The sequence below is a fragment of the Nelusetta ayraudi genome, unplaced genomic scaffold (genome assembly GCF_046127955.1).
Source record: "Nelusetta ayraudi isolate G7.1 ecotype Tasmania unplaced genomic scaffold, CSIRO-AGI_Nayr_v1 ptg000026l, whole genome shotgun sequence".
In the NCBI taxonomy this organism is placed as follows: domain Eukaryota; kingdom Metazoa; phylum Chordata; class Actinopteri; order Tetraodontiformes; family Monacanthidae; genus Nelusetta; species Nelusetta ayraudi.
The window spans coordinates 2,273,527-2,294,467 of record NW_027466076.1 but is presented as its reverse complement, the minus strand read 5'-3'; the positions used below and the strand labels follow the sequence as shown (position 1 = coordinate 2,294,467).

The window sequence follows — 20,941 nt, the reverse complement described above, 5'->3', positions numbered from 1 at the left end:
CTCTTCAAACGGGAGGGAACACGACAGTGAAATCAGCGGGTGATAAATGTCGCTACAGAAACGGCGGCAGCCTGCTTCTACTGAGGCTTCTTATCTTTTCTTCTTCTTCTTTTTTTTTTAAATGTTGCTGCTCTTGTTCAAAGCAAGAAATGAAAAAAGCTTTTACACGGTACAGTGAGTCTGACCTTTATGGTGATTGTGTGTGTGTGTGTGTGTGTGTGTGTTTGTGTGTGCGTGTGCGTGTGTGTGTGTCCACTCTCCTCAGGTGTCCACCGTGTGCCGAGGCGCTCGGTGGGAGTTCTCGTCCGCTTTCCCTTTCCCCCGCCTTTCGCCCGCCGCCGCCGCCGCGTACTTCCTCTTGGCCTTCTTGCGCTTCTTGTCCGAGCACCACACCCTCTCGCAGTATTCCTCCACCCGCTGGGCGTTCCCGTAGCCAATCAGCTGCAGGAAATCCTTGTACCACATGCGGGAGTGAGACCCCGGGAGCGAGGATGACGGCAGCGGCAGCGGTGGCGGTGGCAGGGCCCGGGGGCCGACGCTGCCGCGGCCAGTAGGGGGCGAGGGCGGGCGGTGGTGCTGGCAGGTGGTGGCGGCGACGGCGTCGTTGGGCCCGCGCGTGGCCGACTCCACCCGCTCGCCCGGCAGCACGCGCAGGGAGACGCGCAGCAGTGTGTGCACGTAGCCGTGCTCCACCGTCTGGCACACGTACACGCCGGCGTCGGAGGCTCGCAGCCGCAGGAGCAGCAGCCCGTGGGAGGTCACCACCACCCGCTCGTCTCCGCGCACCTGCACGGAGGAGGAGGAGGAGGAGATGGAATCAATTTTATTTTTCTTTTAGATGAGAGAAATTCTCCTTTTTTTTTTGCAGCCGTCGATTGTGGGCATCCTCCAGTGACACATTAGTTCCTCTACCAAAGAGGAACTTTTAATTAAAAAAAAAGAACCTAGAGAAGTAAATTAAGTGACGGATAAATTAATGGGCCCTGGCACTTTACTAGAGCATTTAATTAAATTATACAATGTTATTTGAGGTACGCAGTCCATTCATTTGTGTTCTTCTTTTTTTAGGCTAAACTTTGCTTCTGCAGACAAACATAGACTTTCTAAACACATTACCTACATATTCAGTGATTGTTTGAGAGCATGGATGGACTGGCAGTATAGCGGCGCACTAATCTTTCCCCAGTGGCCACTGGAGGTACTGCAACAAAAGAATCCCATGGGCCCAAAAAAACATTTATCCCCATAGACTGCAATACAAAAACATATGACTTTAAACCGGCTGACAGGACGACTGTGACGTGAAACGCGATTCATCGCAAATCTTTCTGTTGTAGATTTTTTTTTTTTTTAGTTATGGTCTTCTAGTCGTTTAGAAAAACGATAAAGTCCAGAAAATCACCAGCAAAGAGTTCATTTCCAGCGTGACGTCACAACGTCGTACGTGCTGCTGTGTCTCAGCTCGTTCTGATTGGCTGCGTCATGACGTGTCTGTAAGTGATCTCCAGGGTCGTTCTGATTGGCCAAATAGATCATGTGACTTACAGAGGCATGATGGGAAGTGACACTACTGCGCACGCTCTATGAGCCCATTAATGCGGAAGTCAAAAACTTAAAACAGTGCTTGATTTAAAAAAAGAGGGGGTTTTCAAAGTAGATGCTGTGCTGTGCAGGCAGGTTTTCAACCATGGTTGATCTCCAACCTCTTTTATAATGCTACAACCATTGGAAACATCCAATAATATCGATGTATATGCAATAAAATGTCATACTTCAACAGCGAATATTGAGTGAAAAGACTAATACATCAACAAACAAGAGCATTCAGCAAGTATGATGTCTGTGTGTGTCTGTGTGTGGGCAGGTGCGTTACTTCATGCGTGCAGGTCTATGCATGCTCACCCGCACAAGGTGCTCATATATGCATGTAGGTGACTCAGCAATTCATGCCGCCTGCCGCTGGAGTGTGACAGTCCTGTATTTCATTCTGCAGCCCTGACGTTCCCTCAACGAGCAGCAGCACCGAACTCACCTCCTGCTTGTCTTCGCCCTTCTGCAAGAACCACAGCACCCTGGCTTGAAGCGACCGGGGGACGCACTCCAGCAAGGTGCTGTTGCTCTCCACGCCGTACGCCAGCCTCTCCTCGGCTCTCTCCCACTGCCCGTCTGCACGCAAAGGCACGGTGGTGAAAAAAACAAAAAAAACAAAAAACAAATATGAGAACCAACTGATGAGGATCTTAAAATCACGAGAGAATCACACATTTGTGCTTATACATATATATACATATATATATATATATATATATATATATATATATACATATCAGGGCTGTCGAAATTAACACGTTAATGACGCGTTAACTCAAACTCCTTTGAGTTTTTTTGTCCTGTTAGTCGTGAGTTGACTCAGGATGCTAATGCGATTAATCACAATTAAGATTTTTAATTGACTAACAGCAACAACATTCTTATGTAAAAACAAGATCCATTCTATGGGTAAGAAAACCAAATAACTTATTGTACTGTGACTATGCATTTTTATTAATGTGTTTATGGGCAGCATATTCGGCTTTTACCAATATAAAAATCCTAAATTATCCCAAATATTACACACTGGACCCTTAAGCTGTGCCGGTTGCCGATTCTAATGAGCCAGTAATTTTTTTATTTGTTTGGTATTGCAAGGGAATACATACAAGCACACACACACACACACACACACACACACACACACACACACACACACACACACACACACACTGCCATTTCGCACACTAACCATCAATTTGCAGTCCATTGCACAGCTGGACAGCGTTGCCATGGCGAACATCCTGTCGCCTGAATCGTCTGCTGAGATTGGAGCAGGGAGAGAGGAGAGGGGAGGGGAGAGGGGGAGAGTGAGAGAGGCGAACATGTCATGAAATTGCCAGCGATCGGTGAGAGGGAAGAAAAAGAGCAGTGAAGGAAAGTGGTGGAAAAGGATGCTCGGCGCATACTGATGGCCGTTACATAACACAGGGGGCCGCCATGTCTCCCGCAGCCTGTGATACCGACTTGATAAGGGGGGAAAAAATAGAAAAAAAAGCAGCTTCGGAGCATCGTGACATTCAGCGATGCAAGATGCACTGATGGAACAGAAGTGTGCGCTGCACTTCGGTGTCAAGTGCTGATATCGCACAAACACACCTGTGGGAGTGAGGCAGTGAGGCTTGCCGCTGAATTTTGAGTGTGTGTGCCTGTGTGTGTGTGTGTGTGTGTGTGTGTGTGTGTGAGTGTGTGTGTGTGTGTGTGTGTGTGTGTGTGTCCCTGCCTACCTCTTGGGGTAGACTCCAGCAGGGTAGAATCTGGAGCAGGTGATGCCGTCCCAGGCGCAGTAAGGGTCTCTGGCCAGGCAGCAGTCGGCACATTCGGAGCCGTAGAGGTCACACTGGTGCAATCTGACCTGGGCCACGCCCACTTCCGAGCCCACGTACAGCTGTTGCTGTGGAGGCGATCACGCAAACAGGGTTGTGATGAACACGAAAGGGGGACAGCGCGCGGTTGAAACCGTTAAAAGTTGACGCGCATGCTTCTGGGATCGGTCCACATGTCAAGATCTTGAGATGTGTCAATGTCATCCCCTTGTGGCCATGCAGCGGAATTGCACGAATAGATCAACTGTGCATTCAAGCGGCGTGCTTACCCTTTTAGGGGAAATGATGATCTCCCGTATGGCTGCGGGCTCCTGCGGACAAGGCAAGGCACATTTCACAACATTGAAGCTTTGTTCCACAAAAGTCATCTGACAATCGCAGACATTACACTCCTTGACATGGCACCAAACAGCAACTGTGTTTGCACATGAATAATAATTGCTTATACATATCAAATACAGTTTGGACAGTTTTGGACACTCCGGTATCTATGCAGTAACTGCTGTAGCAGCAGCAGGGATGCACTATGATACCGCACAATGCCACCTTTACTCAAACACATTCCAGTGAAAAATAGCATACCTTGAACACTTGCAACTCCTCCAGCAGCACCTCCTCCGTAGTGTCGGTGTCTTTGTTGTAGATGGTGATAACTTTCAACACCACTGAGTCATCTAACGGGAAGATATTAAAATAACATATCTGCAAAATTTTGATCGCATCAGACACAAAACTGTATGTTTGCGCCCAAAATCTTGCACGCAGTGTGTTTAGAGGCATTCACTCGTGACAGCTGTGTGTACCGGTGCCGATGTAGAGGACGTGGTAGTGTCCATCCTGGGCCTGGACTCTGTCCACTGCGATCTGGGTCAGCTTCCTGCTGCCCGGTTCTGTCTGCAGCAGGACGGGTCTGCGGTGCTGGGGGAGGATGGACCGGTACATCACGGGGTGGGAGCGCGCAAAGCGCAAAACCTCATCGGGAAACTCCTTGGAGCTGGCGAAGCCGCCTCCGTTCACCTTGCTGGCGCACTGTCGAGGGGGTAACGCGAGGATGATGGTGAGAGCAGCGTCCGGAGACGAGAGGTGGGCTTTCATTGCCACTGGAGCTTGACGGAGTGTAAGGTAAAAGAAATGAGAATGCTGCCGTGCACCCTGCGTTGGCTCTCGGTGTCTCTGCTTGTGCTGCTGATGTAGCTACAACCCCACCAACATTCATCACGGCTGCCCTACACGCTCTCGACGCTGCCCTCTTGGAAGGACGCGTCTTGTCGGAGTGCCGGGAATGCATAATGACGCTGAGCACCACCAGCCGACATCCTCCAATACCCTCCTCAGCCAGGAGCCTCTCCTCAACCCCTCCAAAGCCCATCGCGCTGGCTCAAAGACTCACCGATCCTGGTCGGGGGTACGGGACCCTGTCCTCTTGTGGAGTCCAGTGATGCTCGGGCTTCTCCCGGTAGGCGTACGGACCATTGAAAGCAGCTCTGATGTCGTCCATTTGATAGACACACACTGCGTAGCCTTTAAAAACGGCGCTGCAAAAAAAAGAAGAAGAGAGATTTCATTTTGGCTTGGTGTTCAAGGAACGAACGGACACAGTGACTTCCACGAGGATGTGACTGCGTCGCCCTCACCATCCTCACCTGGTTGTGCTGAAGAGCCCGAAGATTTCTGGGTTCTTTCCGTCCTTGTTGTTGAGTACAAACACATCCTCTGAAACACAGAGAGGAGAATTTAACATCTGCATCGGCCCATTTCAATTCAGGTCTGCGTGGTCAACATCAGAAGTGGACAAACTTTTTCACTGGTGGGCCACAATAGGTTCTAAAGTGTGGCAGAGGGGAGCAACCTCACGGTATTTAGCACTTTATGTTATGACTCTTAAAACATTGAAAATATGGATGACATACAGCTATTTTATGACTAACTTACTATTAATATCATTTCTTCAAGTTCGGCTGGCCAGATTAAAAAGCCTAATGGGCCGCATATGGACCCCGGGCCATAGTTTGCCCATGCCTGTCAGATATGCATTTTTTTTTTTTAACAGAACATGCTATGCTAATACACGTATTTAAATGGTGTGTCCCAAATGGAATTAACTGATAAGAGAAAATAGCTTGCAGATTGGAGGCGTATCATACAATGTAATTAAAATGTACATAGAATGGGTGTTGTGCTGAATGTGATAAATGATGTTTTTCACCACTAGATGGCATCAAACCTTATGCAGTGGGCCTTCAAGTGTTAAAATGCATTTTAATTAATCAATAATAATTATAAATAAATGAAAGTTTATTCCCAGATCATCAGCAGGTCGTGCAAAACATCGATCTTACAGCCTCACCGAGATCGTCAAAGTGCGTGTCGATGCCGTTCGGCCCGGCCACGGAGCAGATGAGACGGGTCTTCAGGAAGGAGCTCCATCTATTCACCAGCATCCTCTGACCCCCCTGATCATTCTGACAGATTGGTAGCAGCACAGGGAGAGTCAGCACAGGGAGAGTCAGCGCAGGGCCGCTGCAGCTTCAGCAGGAAGCCGAGAAAGTTTACAGGGCATTAGCTTTCTCACCGCGCACACTCGGCCAACGTGAGTGTATACGGCCTTCTTCGCTCCCTCGACATCCGACTCCAGTTCGGTGAAGAAGAAGTAAACCTTGTCGTCATCCCTGTCGTCGTTGTCGGGGATGATTGTGGAGCCCACGAACTTAGGTTCTGTTGGGGGAAAAAAAAAAATCACGATTGTGATGATTATTACAGGTAGTAGAACCATAATTAGGAGCAAACCCCCCCCCCCCCCCAAAAAAAAAAAACATGCATGTTTTTCATTCACTGTTTTTTTTTAGCTGTTTTACAAATTCACACAATTCCACCAAAACAGGATTTCTGACTAATTAGTTTTGCAGAACAATCTTCATCATTTAATAATAACTCCTTTTAGGTTAAATTGATAATCAGTAATTATTTTACAAACTAAACATTGAATACAAACATGTCATGTCATTAAGTGTAATTAAAAACCCTATATCTTATTTGCACCTATATCATCATAATATTAATAATAATACAGTCACTAACCACTGAGCTGCTGCCTGTCATTTCTCTCAGTGCGGGTGTGCGTCTGGTCGTTGAGGCGACACAGGGCGCCATCGTTCTCCCAGTAGTCCGTATACAGGCCAATATACAGCTCTCCACCTGACAGAAACATACACACACGCACACATTGCTAATAATTAGCTATACATGCTTTATTAAGGGCGCAACGCCCTCATGTTGGGGATCGAATAGTTTCACGCAAATGACCACAAGATGGCAGCATCTACTTCTTAAACCGCGAGACAAGTGTGGCCGAACCGCCTCGCGGTTGGAATCGTTACACATGCAGATAAAATTAGCACATGCGCCACAGAACAAGGTCTCGCGGGTGTTCAGTTCGTGCAGACAGATTTAGCGAGCTGTGTCTTACCGGCGAGTGTGGACGTGACCGGGCTGTTGGGGTTGTATGGACAGCGCCCCCTGCCACTCATAACGCTGTCTTCCTCAAGTGCGAACTGCCTGTCCTGGGATTGAAAAACATGTTTTAATATTCAAACTTTTTCGTCATTGGATCTGAGACTCGCGTCAGTGGACATCTTGTTCATTCCCCTCGGCAATCTTGTCTTACAACAACAACATGGGAAGTGAGTGAGGCTTCTAAGGAAAATTTCCCTTTTGTTGAAAAGCGGTTTATTCATCTGTTCTCACTGACTCTATAATTTGTTGGAAAACTGGCAACTTTAGCGAATCTAAGCATGTGACTGGCAACACCCATCACACAGAGACACAGAGAAGTATGGACATGATGTGGAGAACACTTGATATAGAACTTTTTTGCGACTCTTGGTGTCATTGTGCCACCACTGAAAACCGTCTTATTGCAGTTACATTTCAGCGCAGCCAGTGGCAATCCAATACCTGCACTATCTGGCGCCTAATCCTCCGAGATGACCATGCTAGTCTGAGAAGATTCCAGGGTCATCTGTGGAATCAGACATCGTGCAGGGTAACAACCCTACCCAACAATTGGTTTGAGTGACCAGGTCAGAGGTCAGCATTGGGGGGGAGGTGATACTGCCATAGGTTTCTACCGCCTGCTAACAAGTCTTTTTATGTTGTTCAAAAAAGAAAATTAAATGAAAAGGTTACCATCATAGCTTGCTTGTTCGTTCTTGCTGTTTTTCTTTTTTTCTAAGGAAAATTTGGCACATTTTTCTTCACGGAGGTGATGGCAATCTAACAAATACGTGATCCATTGAAAATATGACCTCACAGCATCACTGTCGGCCAAATGCTCCGGCTTCCTAACCGACTCCACAATCAGAGCTAATTGTGAGGTGACAACTGAGATACGATCCACTTCTTTTGAAAAGCTTAAACAGCTACGCAGCGATTACTGGCAAAGTCTCGTTCCTGCACCCTATGCAAAATAAACCCCGGCAACATGTGAAGGGGCAGGTTGAAAGAATTACTGTAGCAAAGGTGCAGATCTGAAAGTGATGGATGAGAGTGTGGACGGGAGATAGATGAGGCAAGGAGTGATGGATGAGAAATCAAAGGACTGTTGTCTTAATGTGTATAACCAACTTCGACTCTCTTGAACTTGTTGCCCTGCACCGCGTTCACACAGGCACGCACACACACACACACACACACACACACACACACACACACACACACCAGCTCCCCGTAGAACCAGAGCTCATAAGCTGCGGGCCACCACACTGTTTATGACTGTCAGTGGCAGATCACAGAGGGTGTCGTGCGTTGATTTATGAGCTGGCGGAGAACCCCACGGTGCTCCGACGACTACCCTGAGTTTGACTGTAACTGAAGTCGGTTTCTAAGTTAAACTCATTCATCATGAAACGCGGCCTACCCAAACCGAATGGAAAAGAGGCAGGATGGGCTGACTCAGGATTAACCTTCTCTGATATTCAAGGTAAAATAATCATAAAACAGCCGTAATTGCAGAGGAGGGAAATATAAGAAATTGTAGAATTGTATTATTTTTAACACCCAATCTAAATACAGTATGGTTTAGGTTTTAAAGGGCAATATGAATTACGGTCAGCCGTCATTGTTTAATAAATGTGACTCAGTTTGCTTTAATTGTTCCTCCAGACAAGATGTAATTTCATACCCTACATATAAAATTATTTTCAGGAAACCACATTGAGAAATGCAAGCAGGACTCAGATATGCGAGCATAGCACTGTTCAAATATTAATCAATAAGTCACCGCACACCCGCGCGCGCACACACACACACACACACACACACACACACATGCATCTGTGAGCATCCTTGTGAGGATTTAGGACAGGCTTCCATTCCAACCCTAACCCTAACTACAATGTGCCCAACCCTGACCTTTGACCTCAGAAGTTGCCGCTCCAGTCATGGACATCCCATCCTGCTCCTTACCTGCGCTGCTCTCACAAAATGAAAACTTCCAGAGATTCCATAAAATTGGCCACATATGTCTTCAGATTCCGTGCTCGTTGTTGGCATGTGGGTTAAAACCCAACCGTAGTAGCGTAGCATGTGCTAAGGGTTTAGGATCACAGCAGTCCAAGCTGTACTAACAATCCCAGCATCTCCTGGGTGGAACCTTGTCCAAACAGCATGAAGAATTTGATGACAGCCAGAGAAATAGGGTAGAATCCATGCGAACAGATCCCTCTAAATTCTTGAATCTTACGCAGATAATATCTCAACTAAAGTTTAACAACAGTTTTATCTATTGCTTTAAAAAAAAAAAAAAAAAAAATCGACATACCTGTCCTGTGTGTCCCACTCGAGCCAGGCCGCAAACAGGGTTGAAGGCTCCTGTTCCGCACACCAGTAAATGGGTCTGGTTGTACTTTTGCAAGACCTTGACGTAGTTAGCACATTCTGGCTGTTGGAAGAGGTACAAATTAATTAAGTGATGGGAGAGACTGCGGGGAGGCGGAAGGGGTCAGATGGATGGACTGAGGCCAAGCAGGGGGGCGGGGGGGATGATGCGATGGGAGAAATGCCATGGTTCATCATCAATGACATCAATACCTCAGGTTAAAGAAAGGTTAATGAGCACAGTGGCAAATGTAAACCAGCGCAAACACACTGATTGAATCAATCTCCATAATTGACGTACTTTAGCTTTATAATAGGTTAATCGGATTTAGGATGTGCAATGTCATGTTTGGGCTTCGAGCTTTGGCCACGGCCCCCACAGGGCTGCTGGAGGCACAAATTGGTATGCAGCCTTACCTTCTCTCTCCCCTTCATCAGACACTCCTCGATCTGAGAATCTGTACTGGCCCACTGGATCTAAAAGAAAACACACTGGGTTACAGGCAGTGAAAATGAGCATGAAAAACACTGTCAAAATTCATTTAAAATTTGTTTAATAATAATATATAGACCAAACCACCATTATGTCTGCTGGAAAAAAAATATCAGGGACCAGCACTGACATATATAGCATGAAACTGCTCTGTTTGGCTAACCCATTACCCCCAGAGTGCGCAAGTTCAATGTGTCTGACTTCCTAGCAGACGGTCTGGCCTACCTCTCTTGGATCTGTGTTAACCCGGTCCAGACTCAGGGAGAACAGAGTATTTTTGGCCCCGACGTAAAGCCTCTGGTGGCCCTCGTCCAGCAGCATGGTCTGGGGCTGAAGAGACGCTCCATGTCCCTGGAACACCCACGACCTGTTCAGCTGCCAGAGCTCTGCAGACAAACAAGCGCACACATCGACAAAATAATTACAGCAACACGATTGAAATCTGCAAATTACCGAGGATTCCTGTCGGGTGACGGAGACTCGTGTCATCTATTGCAATGACCTGCATTGCCTGAAAAGATTACGTTTGGATGTGTAAACTCTCCTTAAGGGATTTGGCTCGCCTGGGTTTGTAGCCTGTCTCTGAATCCCATGGCCAAGGACCCTCTGCCACATGTGTTTCTGATTTGCAGCTCCCACGAGAGGACAAAGAGCAACAGTAGGCTTATCATTCAATCTCATCTTCACATTTTCTACACCTTTTTCTCCCCTCCCGTCAATTTAGCCATGCGTCTCGGGCAATTGGCTCGTTCAATAAACTTTAAGTGCACCCAGTCTCCTCTTTGGTGAGCATTTGTATTTCCAGCAAATCACAGCGGACCTCCCAGACGTCTCTCCGTCGCCCCGGACTCAGCTTACGGGTCACAACTGCGATATGAGGCCTGGGAAAAGATGGTGTGATTAATAAGAGGGACATTTGATGTGACCTATGCTCTCTTCTACCAGGAGGAAGCAGTTTTATCACACAGGAAACGGAACCACTCTCTTTATCTGCCATTCATTTTGAAATCGCCTGCCACTCCCTGTCAGTCTTGATTTAGATGATCCGGTATGCCTTAAAGGAAGCGGTGTTCCGTGACAGATGTGTCATTACATGTAAACATGCTCACACACTCATCCAAGGTAACCGCAGAGCAAGTAGCTACACAGATAGTTTGCATGCAGTCAGATGTGAACTGAGGCTGACAGGCAGCTCATTTATACGAGCTCTCTGTCAGCTTTTGAAAGCCTCGAGTGCAAAAGGATTGGAGGTGAGTTAAGCCCCAGGGGTGAGAACTTCCTCTCAAAAATCTTTCACTAACACACGAGCGAGCTGACGCAGGTGTCCTTGTAAAACGAAAAAAAAAGAAAAAAGAAGAGGGAATGTGCTCAACAGAGCTGTTAAAACACACTGATTCCAGCCCAGAAGAAGGGTGTGCGATCGGATTCACCGCGGACTGTCGTCAGAGGACTCCCTCATGTTGGAAGAGGGGGAAAAAAAACGTCAACTTGAGCACTTGCGTGGTTAAATCTACTGCAGCAGTGAGGGAAAGTTCACGCAAAGTTGACGTTTTCACCCATTTTCTACTCACCACAATGTCAGTGGAGGCTCTGGAGACATTTCCTAATCCACATAACGGCTCTGGGGTTTCACAGGGAAAACCTCCACCCAAGGCCAACACAACAGAAGTGACCTCGAACTCAGAGAAAACCAACATAAAATGACTCCGTACTTTCTCCACACTTCTTGCATTGTGCCACCCAGGTGTCGGTAAGACTAAGCAGTCTTGTGGCACTTGAAACTTTTTGTTTTTTTTGCCCGAAATATCAACCGAACCTTTTAGCGAAGAGCAGAAGTAACTTGTTGCGCAAGCTAACACTTGTTCCCGCCAGTGAGGTTAGAGTCGCTACACAGCAAACTTGTGTGACAATGTACAAGCAGTTTAAGGCCATGTTATGTTTTACTTTTTTTGTTGTTGTTTGTTTGTGTTATTTTCAAGCACACAGCTAGCGGCTACACAGCTAGCAGGTATAAAAAACCTCCATCAATCATCAATCAATGTCAAATGAAATGTAAACTTTTTGGGAACAATCCCTTTGAACTTTGAATCATTCTGAGATATTTCAATGTGATTTTGTGTGGGCCGGGGGGGGGGGGGGGGCAGTTATGTTGAAATGAAGTTTGTTATGTTTTTAGTGATACTTGATCCTCAAGGTGGAAGGCGAGAGCAGTTATCCCATTTCTGCAGATGACTCATAGCAAGTGTGTACATTGAGTCGGGGGTGGGGGATGCTTCTATTTGTTTAACATTGGATTAGGTATCCACAAAGGAGTGGCTGTGTATATTTGGCTGCTATTACAATTTCTGTGTTGGAGACAAGCGGCCGTTTGTTTTAGCAGCATTAGCGCTCGGGCTGGTGGATGGCGGAGAGCGAGGGCATGTGGCAGTGATGTTGTGCCAGGGTTCAGACATGCTTCCTGTAATTATCTAATTTACACACACATACACACACATACACACTCAGGGCTCCCAGTTTTTTCTGTCCTTGTCTATGGTTTTCTCGATTTCGCTCTCTCTCACATGCACAGACACACACACACACACACACACACACACACACACACACACACACACACACACACACACACACAAACACATACATGCTTACAACATGCCCCCTTCCACACTGGTAAAAAGGTAAAACATAAACATGATACTAACAATCTGTCCCTGATGCTCTGAAAAATATTTAATCTCAAGTGAGCATTTTGAAAAGTTCCATTAAAAAAAAATCACCAAGTAGTTGGAGAAGTTAAAATAAGCTAACTTTGTCAATTGAAGTTGCAATTGTTGAAGCTGGTACAAACTAGAAACTAAATATTTGCCATTGCAAGTTACACCATGGTAGCCTGACCAATCAAACCAACTATAAATAGCTAAAAATAAAGAGAAATATGAATAAATAAAAATGAGTTTGCGCTGGCTTAATACAGTACAGTACAGTACACATACACTTGCTAGCTCTTACTCCAACATGTGCGCCTATACAGAGGAGATGTGAAACCATTCACACACTAACCCCTTCCTACTCCTCTGAGACTGTGGCACTCCACTCACATTTCTCCCAGAGTTAAGCCGGACTTGGATCAGCCGCGGCCCTCAAAGCCTGAAAACCCCCCGCTATTGTACAAGTGTCCAGCTGGGCCCTTGTACAGTCGGCCCTTTCTTCGAGTTACGCGTCTGCAACCACTCGTACCGATGACGGACTCGGACGGATATTCAGAGCGAGGGGGTAAACAGCGCGGCAGTCAAACCCTGTTACCTTCCAACCCGGCGCCTGTCGGCGTCAATAAGGATGAGTGGCAGCCGATCCGTGTCGACAGCTCTGAGCCTCACGCACCACCATTCCGACGTGCGCACGCCCGCGTTAATTCACAGGGACTCACGGGTGCGTTCCGTAGCGTGGTCGACAAAATTGACTGATTTGGGCCAAAGCTGTAATCATATTTTCAAATATAAAGAAAAGAGGGGTGTCGATAGACACAACAGCGTAATTGCGCTTGATTGCAGAGCGCGGTTGGCGCGTTGTGATCTCTCAAATGCATCGAGAGACGCTTGGGAGTGCCGAGTGTTGTCTGAAAGGGCTCAAGTCTGTCATTATGTGCACCAGCCAAAGACGTTTGCCACCACAGCTTAGAGTGGAGAATGAAAAGGCGGAGGAGGAGGTGAGGACAGGGAGGGAGGGAGAGAAGGAGGATGGGTTCCAGATTTTTCTCTTCCTGCTCTCCGAGGTATTTCATTGTGTGCAGCCAGAGAGGGTTACTTCGCCGTCAGCTGAGGATGAGGAGGAGGAGGAGACGGGGGTTTCTCCATCAGCGGCGGAGCCAGGGAAACACAAAGGCCCACTGTGATCCCACTTTAAATGTACCGCGATGAACGGGAAATTAAACGGGACTCCCCGAAGACAGACGCTTTCATCGGCTGCCTGCGGAGCTCCGAGAGAGACCACCACCACCACCCAACCCCAGCCGCCAACCCCCAGACGATTTTGGTGAAGTGGAGTCGAAAGAGGAGAGCTTTGCGGGGCTTTGAGGAGGAAGCAGAAAGTGGGATGGTGGTCGGGAGGTAGCGGAGGGAGGTCGGGTGCCCACAGTGGCGCAGTCGCTCGTGTGTGGAGGCCGCAATCACCGTTTAAAGTCGATCCCGTCCCGGCCGCGCGAGGCGCGTACCTCCTGTCAGAAATCGAAAGTTTTTGCAGTGGCGTGTTTGCAGTTTGGGGGGGGTGATTCATGGCCTCGTTGAGTAAAGGCACATGGCCTGGAAGAGAAACAAAGTGGGCGAGTTCTTGGAGTCGGCTGGAGCGGGAGCGGGGACAAGAATGAGGAAGCAGCCTGTCGGGCCCCTGGGTGAGCCGGTGAACAGGGGCGAAATGCTATTATCGATACTCAGCCGCGGCTCCCAGGAAAACTCTTGTGTGTAGCTGAAGGTAATGATTCTATGGAGCCAAATTAAAGCCACATGAAGCGTCCCGGCTGCAGGCCAGTCATAGGGAAAAAGCAAATGGATCCTCCCCCCCCTCTCCTCCTGTAATAAGGACTGAGCGCAAGTCAGTTAGATTATTGATGTTATAAATCAGGAGAATATCCGGACAGGAGACAGTTCAGGGATACACCTCATAATATAGAGTGCCCCTCTGGTGTTGTTTAAATTGCATGGAATAACTACGCTGTGACTTCTCTGCGTTTTATGTGTTTTTATTTTCTTCTGTAAAAACATTTCAAAGGTCCCATATTTTTCCCCTGCTCAGATCTTTATTTTTCTTACTGAGCCCCGGCAGAGCGGCTGCCACATTTGATTTTCCCCCAAATTCAATAGAGCTCCAAAAAAAAAAGAAAATACATAGCACTGTGTTTACAGCCTCTCATAAAATGTCTTGGTTGAGCTTCTTGATAAAGCTAATGCTCTGTTGGACCTTCGGAAGGAGACAAAGACACAAAAAGCAACATTCACACACAGCATCAGTGAGGTCTGTGTTCCCTTTATGATGTCACAAATGGAGAAATGCCAGCAAAAAGTCAAGGACGGAGTTCGCTGACTCATGAGAGGCACGTTATTGCAAAGGGAATTTTGCAGAACCCCAAGAAATGTCCCGACTTGCTTTTACTGCTCTTGCTATCGCTGAAAATTCTGAATCGATGAATCACAACTTCCTGCCAAGTTGTGGAGAAATAAAAAAAAAAAGAAATTAAATATAGGGATGAGCAGCCGCTGTGTTACATGTTTGAACTTCATTCAGGTCCCAGTTGCACCGGTGGATGTTAGCATAATCCCCTCTGGCCAAAAAAACCACATCGGCTCCCCCACACATGTTTATGATCCTGGGCGGGGGTGGGGGGGCTAACGTAAGCTATGCACTGTTTGTCGATGCGTATGCTGAAGTGATGGTCAGATGCTCTTTGTTTAAATCTCTTTCATCCCAAGTGCTGCTGCTCTTCAAAGCCCTTCACAAAAAAAAAAAAAAATGGACCAACCAAAAAAAGGAAAGCGAAGCGAGCCCAGTAATTCAAGTCGTGGACCGCGATGAATGAAAACAAACAGGGATTTCTTCGCCACGCTCGTTGTCGTGATTGGAATTTTATTCAATTCTTGGAATTTCGCAGAACAGATGGGATTATCCCAGTACCCTTTTCCTCTCCCCCTTTCTTTTATGGAAAGCATAAATATGTAAACCTTGTAAGTCTCGTACTATAAAAAAAAAAAAGTGGCATTTTCACCACCTGTGACCCTTCCACCATCCACTTCCAACACCTGTGAACATCCCCTCCGAAGGCCGAAACAGCCTCGTTTCTCGTTTTCTGCTTTAACAAACTGGCCCCGTCCTCTCGGCGTGGCCCTGTCGCCGGGGAAAAGGTCAGAGAGGATATTAGAGTTGTACCAGCTGCCTTCCCCTCCGGACATCTCATTAACGAGCCGCCGAGCGCACACATCGCACAATGGGAGAGGAAGGGATGCTGAGAGGTGAACGGACAGAAAGGAGGAAAGCGAGAAAGCTGGAGAGGGATGAGAAGGAATCGGCCGCGCAAAACAAACCTCGCAGGGGTGTTTTTTTTCTTTCTTTCTTTCCTTCTTTTTTTCTTTCGTTATTATTCATCCGTACCCTTTGTTTTCTCGTACAGCTTGCCACATGATCCATGGCTGCCCGGCGACCGCGGCCCGTGTTATAAATGTTAATCACGGATCCTTGTTGTGCGTCAGCGGAAGAGATTTTGCAAAACTTTTAACGTTGTGCAAAAAAATAAAAAAGGAGAAAAGTTTGAACCTGCTCAAAGAAAGAAAATCCCCTTTCCTTTTCCTCGACTTTGTTTTTGCCAGACGTAACTTTAGGCCATGCTGGTATTCCCCCCCCTCCGTCTCTCCTTCAGATAAGAGTCACCTTCAGCCTCGTCATTTATCGCTTGTAAAATACATAGCGGGAGGTTTACTTAGAGGAAGACTTGAAATTATGGATCAAAAGTGGCTTTCAAATGCCAGTAATTGCTACCTGTGTTCGCACCTGCGTGCACTTCTCCTCTGTTTGCTCAAATACAACCGTTTTCCAGAGGTGTGACGAGGAGGGGAAGATGTCTTCTGACCAGCACAACTGCCAAGACTCACAAACCTCCGAGTCCATTTTTTTCTTCTTATTATTATTTTATTTGCAACATTTTCTGTCTTGCATGTGATTCTCCCCATCCAGCGTATTAGCCCAGGGCAAATGTTGGCACGAGCTAAGAGAAGCCAGTGTGTTTATATATACTCGTAAACTTGTGCAGTATTATGTTAAAGCTGCCAAAGCAAATTATATCAAACTAATCTCGGGTTGCATGTTTACATCATGCTTAAGTGATTTTGATTTTAACGTAAACACAACATTGGCAGGCGCGCTCAAAGGAAATCCTACGTCCGTGTGGTTCATTTGTCAAGTGTTATTCCATTGGTCCCGGCTGCTGAGCTCGTTCATGTGTACGGAGGTTTTAAGCTCGTCGGCAGAAATAACAATGATGATGATGATGATGATGATGATGATGATATGCCCAACCGTGTTATTTCTAAGGAATGTCGGAAACAAATTTGGGATCTTTTACGGAAGTTTATTTGCTCCAAACAGGTACAGCAGCCAGTGGGCGTCGGTATTAAAACGTCTTTGTCCAAATGAATGGTCCAGCGTCTTGACAAACGATTTGAAGTCTTTGCATTAGAAAGTCAGTGTGTTGTTTAAAGGCAGATTAAGCTGCTTTTATTAAACGATACACACGAGTCGGTCCTGCGTCACATGGCCACCAAAAGCGGGATTGACGGTAACGACGTGGAGTGCAGCGGCTCGCAGGAAGTCCTGCCCGCTGCGAAAGCGACACATGCTAGCGGTGCCGCAGCTTCATTAGCAGCAGAATTGATGGTTGCCATAAAAGAAGCCCTCATTTCGCTCCACAGGCCACGAAATGCGAAGCCGCTTGCCAAGAGCCTTTGGATGATGTAGAACCAAAGATAATTGAGCTCCGTCCAAAAACACAGTACAAAAAGAGCAGATTTCACTTCCCGCTGTATAGCTAAACATTTTCGGGTGGAACCGTAACCCAGATTTCGGAGGGATCCGATTGGTGGAAAGTTGAGGCATCCGAGCTGTTTTGACGTCCTTAGTCTGTATTTAAGCCCTTCAGAAGCTGTGCACTCGCGGATTAGACGCAGACTTTGTGATCTTAATTCGATTCCTGATCCCATTTAGGTAGCAACATTTGAAAAGTGGAGTTAATTGGGGGTGTAAGCAAGTGTAAGGATGACTGGGATGAAAGTGAAACAAATGGGGGATCTCCAGCGATCCATAAGTCCGGACTTGGATGTGCGGATCAGATGAAAGGGAAACAACAGCAAAAAAATAGAAAGGAAAAAAAAAAAAAAAAGATTCCGTGCCGCATGTTAGTTGTGGCTAACATCAAAGCAAGCAGCGATGCCGCATTGCAATAAGGTCACTCTGTGCACATGTGACTGCGACGTGAACATGCGCAAGAATTGACCCCCTGAAGCTGCGAGAAACCCGATCTGGTGTTTTCATCACTGCTGCTATTGATCCGGCACTCGCTTGTTGTCCGTTTCTGACCAGAGGCAAGGTGAAAATCCTCCAGCAGGGATATCCAATCCTTTTAAAAGTGGAGGGTCTGCTTTTTTCCAGCCCGTTTTGATATAGCAGGCATTATGTTAATGCTTTCTTAGTCCTCAGGGCCGAGTAGCTAAAAACCATCTCCCTATCGATCTCCCTGAACCGCATCCAAGTCAGAGGCGTGCGAAGAATTCGCACTATTCCGCCTGTGGAAGTGTGTAGCTGTTTTTCTCTCTCTCTCTCTTTCTCTTTCTCTCTCTCTCTCTTTTCCGTGCTCACAGAATTGGCTGGTGGAGCCCATGAGGCATATATTAAGGCTTAGCTGTTTTTCATTCCATAATGATAGGATCCAACTGGAGGCTTTTTGGTAGCGCGCACTGCTAGCCAGAACACGTATCAAAGAGGAGAAGCGGATTGGGGCATGGGGGGGGGGAGGGCGTCAATCACAGCAGCTGCCCCCCACCACCACCACCCTTCCCCCAGGCAGGTGGTGAATTATTGGAGACGTCTGTCAAGATCGGATCATTTTTCTAAGAAGGCGTTAAAGACTGACTGCCTTTCGAGCGATTGGTTGGCCTCCCTGTGCATCCGTGATGCGGGGAAGTCATTTTTCTTGATGCTTCTGTCTGTCTGTCTGTCTGTCTGTCTTGTCTTGTCTTGATGTTTCGTGTTAAAAATAAAAGATAAATCAAGCGAAACTTGCCCACATCCGAAGCGAGCAAGCCGCGCTCCACTCGACGCCGCATCAACGAGTTACGGCGCCAAGCGAATTCCCCACCAGTGTCTGCGCAGTGACTGACGGGCTTACGTGGAATCATCTCCTTCATTTTTGATATATTTTTTGGCAAAAAATAAACAGAGAGGTGGCGCGGGAGAGTAAAAAACAGATCGAGAAGATCGAGAAACCCCTGTTACTGTAGGAGAGACGCACCACAATCTGTCTGCATTCCAAACGGGCACGGACGGCCATATCACACACGCACGCACACACACACACACAAACATACACAAAAAGACACCACACACACACACACCTCACATCTCCATCTCTGCAAAGAGAAAAGCCACATTGTGCATTCTCAGCCACCGTGGCTGAGGGATCAAAACAAACTAAAGCGGGAGGGGTGGGCGGCTGCTGGCGAGGGGTGAGAACCGGAGGGGCGGGGGGGGGGGAAGTTGGGGGGAGGGAGGGGGTTCTCCCGGACTTGAGTGAAAGTATGCCAGAGCGGGAGCTGCTGCTGCAGACGCCTTGGAAGACTTTTTTTTCTTTTTCCCTCTGGGGCTGCGCTGCGACTTTACAGCAACTTCAAAAAGAAAAACTCATTAGATAGACTCAACCTGCTGCTTTTCACCGCCCCCGCCCCCCACACTCTACATACACACACACACACACACACTCCCCTGACTGTCAGAGACAAGACAGAGCGTCAGTTGGACAATCAAGACCTTTAATTATTAACATCTGGACCGGACTGCTTTTGTTTGTCGGCTCTGGAGATCCTCCTCCGTGACGGCCGCGTGCGTCTTTGAGGTGAGGCTGTGGCGACTGCGTGCTGTTGCATTAATGACGAGCCCGTATCGCCGCCGTTGCAACACAACCACACACACGCAGACTCACACAGACTCGCCATCACTTTGCGGCCGGCGGCTTCCTACCTTTGTGCGAGAGCCGTATCCTCGGGTAGACGGCGTGGGCTGCCCGGGTTGGGCTCAGCACCACGACGCACAGCAGCGTCAGCACAGTCCCCGCGCATTTATCCATCCTCATTGTGACAGGCGCTCCACATTTACTCACAAAAACCCCCAAAATTAAAAAATCCTAATCCGCAGCAAAGTCCAGGAAAAGAAACGACAAAAAAAAAGAAAGAAAAGTCCCCTTGTTGCCTCTGGTGCCAATCACCACCTGGACTATAAATATCTAGATGTGTACGTCTTGTCTATTGAGCTTCTATAACTGCTTCCTCCCGATGGCGGTCCACTGATCGCCGCATCCGCCCACCACTTCTGCTGGACAGCTCCGGCTATTCTTCTTGTTTAGTCTTGTAACCAGGGAGAATAGAAGTCCAGTTGCTACACTCACGCCGCAGTGCCCACTGCTTTCTGTCCATATGTCCGTCCGTCTGTTTTGGTTTGGTCCTGCGTGGCTCTGTGTGTGTGTGTGTGTGTGTGTGTGTGTGTGTGTGTGTGTGTGTGTATTGTGTGTGTGTGTGTGTGTGTGTGTGTGCCTGGCCCCGGTTCAGGTTCTCTCTGTTGATCAAATCAGTCCAGAACGACTAAAAAAAAAAATGAAACAAAAAAAAAATCAGCAAGTTTGAAATGTAATGATGGATAAGGAGCTGCTGATTTGTTAGAAGAAAAAAGAAGAAGAAGAAGAAGAAGAAGAAATCTCAATCAGTGAAATCAGTCTCGCTCTGTTCCAGCAGTACAGGAACGCATGCAGGAGCTGGAGTTGCTGCTGCTGCTGCTGCTTCTTCAGCGTGTCCTCAAGCTCCGTCCTTCCTCCTGGGTGGACTGGAGCCACTCGCTCTCTGGACAGGAGCCCAGGAAGGGGAAAAAAAGAAAAGGCAGAGTGAGAAAGGGGGAGGAGTGTCGGGGGAGCCTCGTGCCTGACGTGCCGTCTCTCTGCGCCAGGGTGGAGAGTGAAGCTCCGGCTCCCTGAGTCTGCTCACGCCTCCTGAGGAGTCATGCAGTGCAGTGCAGGGAGGCTCCGGAACCTCAGAGAGTTGGTGCTACTGGTCCCCGCTTGAAGGCTTCCTGCCAGGGAGGTTTGGCTCGGAGAAGAAGCCTGGGTGGGCGTGTGTGTGTGTGTGCGTGCGTGCGTGTGTGTGTGTGTGTGTTGTGCAGGGTTGCTTAAATAGATTTACAGAGCCCTGCTTCCAAATTGCCCCCAGAACTCCCTCCGCTCTCGCCGGCAGCTGGATTATTAAACGTGTGCTGCGTTCTGACTCCTGTGTCACTCCGCGGACCCCCCACCCCCACACACACACACACACACAACCAACCCCAACCGCCCCCCCCTCCTCCAGCTTTCCCTTTCCCCTCC

The 20,941-nt window shown here is 47.7% G+C and overlaps 1 protein-coding gene across 1 annotated transcript; it reads right to left on the bottom strand.

Annotated features, from left to right (window-relative positions):
• Positions 1 to 261: 261 nt before the first annotated feature.
• On the bottom strand, positions 262 to 20,557 carry sema3e (sema domain, immunoglobulin domain (Ig), short basic domain, secreted, (semaphorin) 3E). The gene is made up of 17 exons (XM_076028946.1): positions 19,555 to 20,557; positions 10,009 to 10,169; positions 9,708 to 9,767; positions 9,235 to 9,354; positions 6,883 to 6,976; positions 6,495 to 6,611; positions 5,989 to 6,131; positions 5,764 to 5,878; positions 5,060 to 5,129; positions 4,807 to 4,951; positions 4,220 to 4,445; positions 3,999 to 4,090; positions 3,686 to 3,727; positions 3,318 to 3,484; positions 2,783 to 2,853; positions 2,033 to 2,166; positions 262 to 786 (listed from the first exon to the last, which is right to left on the bottom strand). Exons 1-17 carry the CDS (start codon positions 19,664 to 19,666, stop codon positions 262 to 264), a joined length of 2,394 nt encoding a protein of 797 aa, XP_075885061.1. The 5' UTR covers positions 19,667 to 20,557.
• Between the last annotated feature and the right edge of the window lie 384 nt (positions 20,558 to 20,941).

What these genes read in the sequence shown, in the direction of transcription:
- sema3e (XM_076028946.1), bottom strand. Translation starts at nt 19,666, where the DNA reads ATGAGGATGGATAAATGCGCGGGGACTGTGCTGACGCTGCTGTGCGTC. An exon ending in AGGAGTTGCAAGTGTTCAAG is followed by an intron (nt 3,728 to 3,998) that starts GTATGCTATTTT and finishes CCTTGTCCGCAG; the next exon opens with GAGCCCGCAGCCATACGGGA. An exon ending in GCTGGAGTCTACCCCAAGAG is followed by an intron (nt 2,854 to 3,317) that starts GTAGGCAGGGAC and finishes CTCCAATCTCAG; the next exon opens with CAGACGATTCAGGCGACAGG.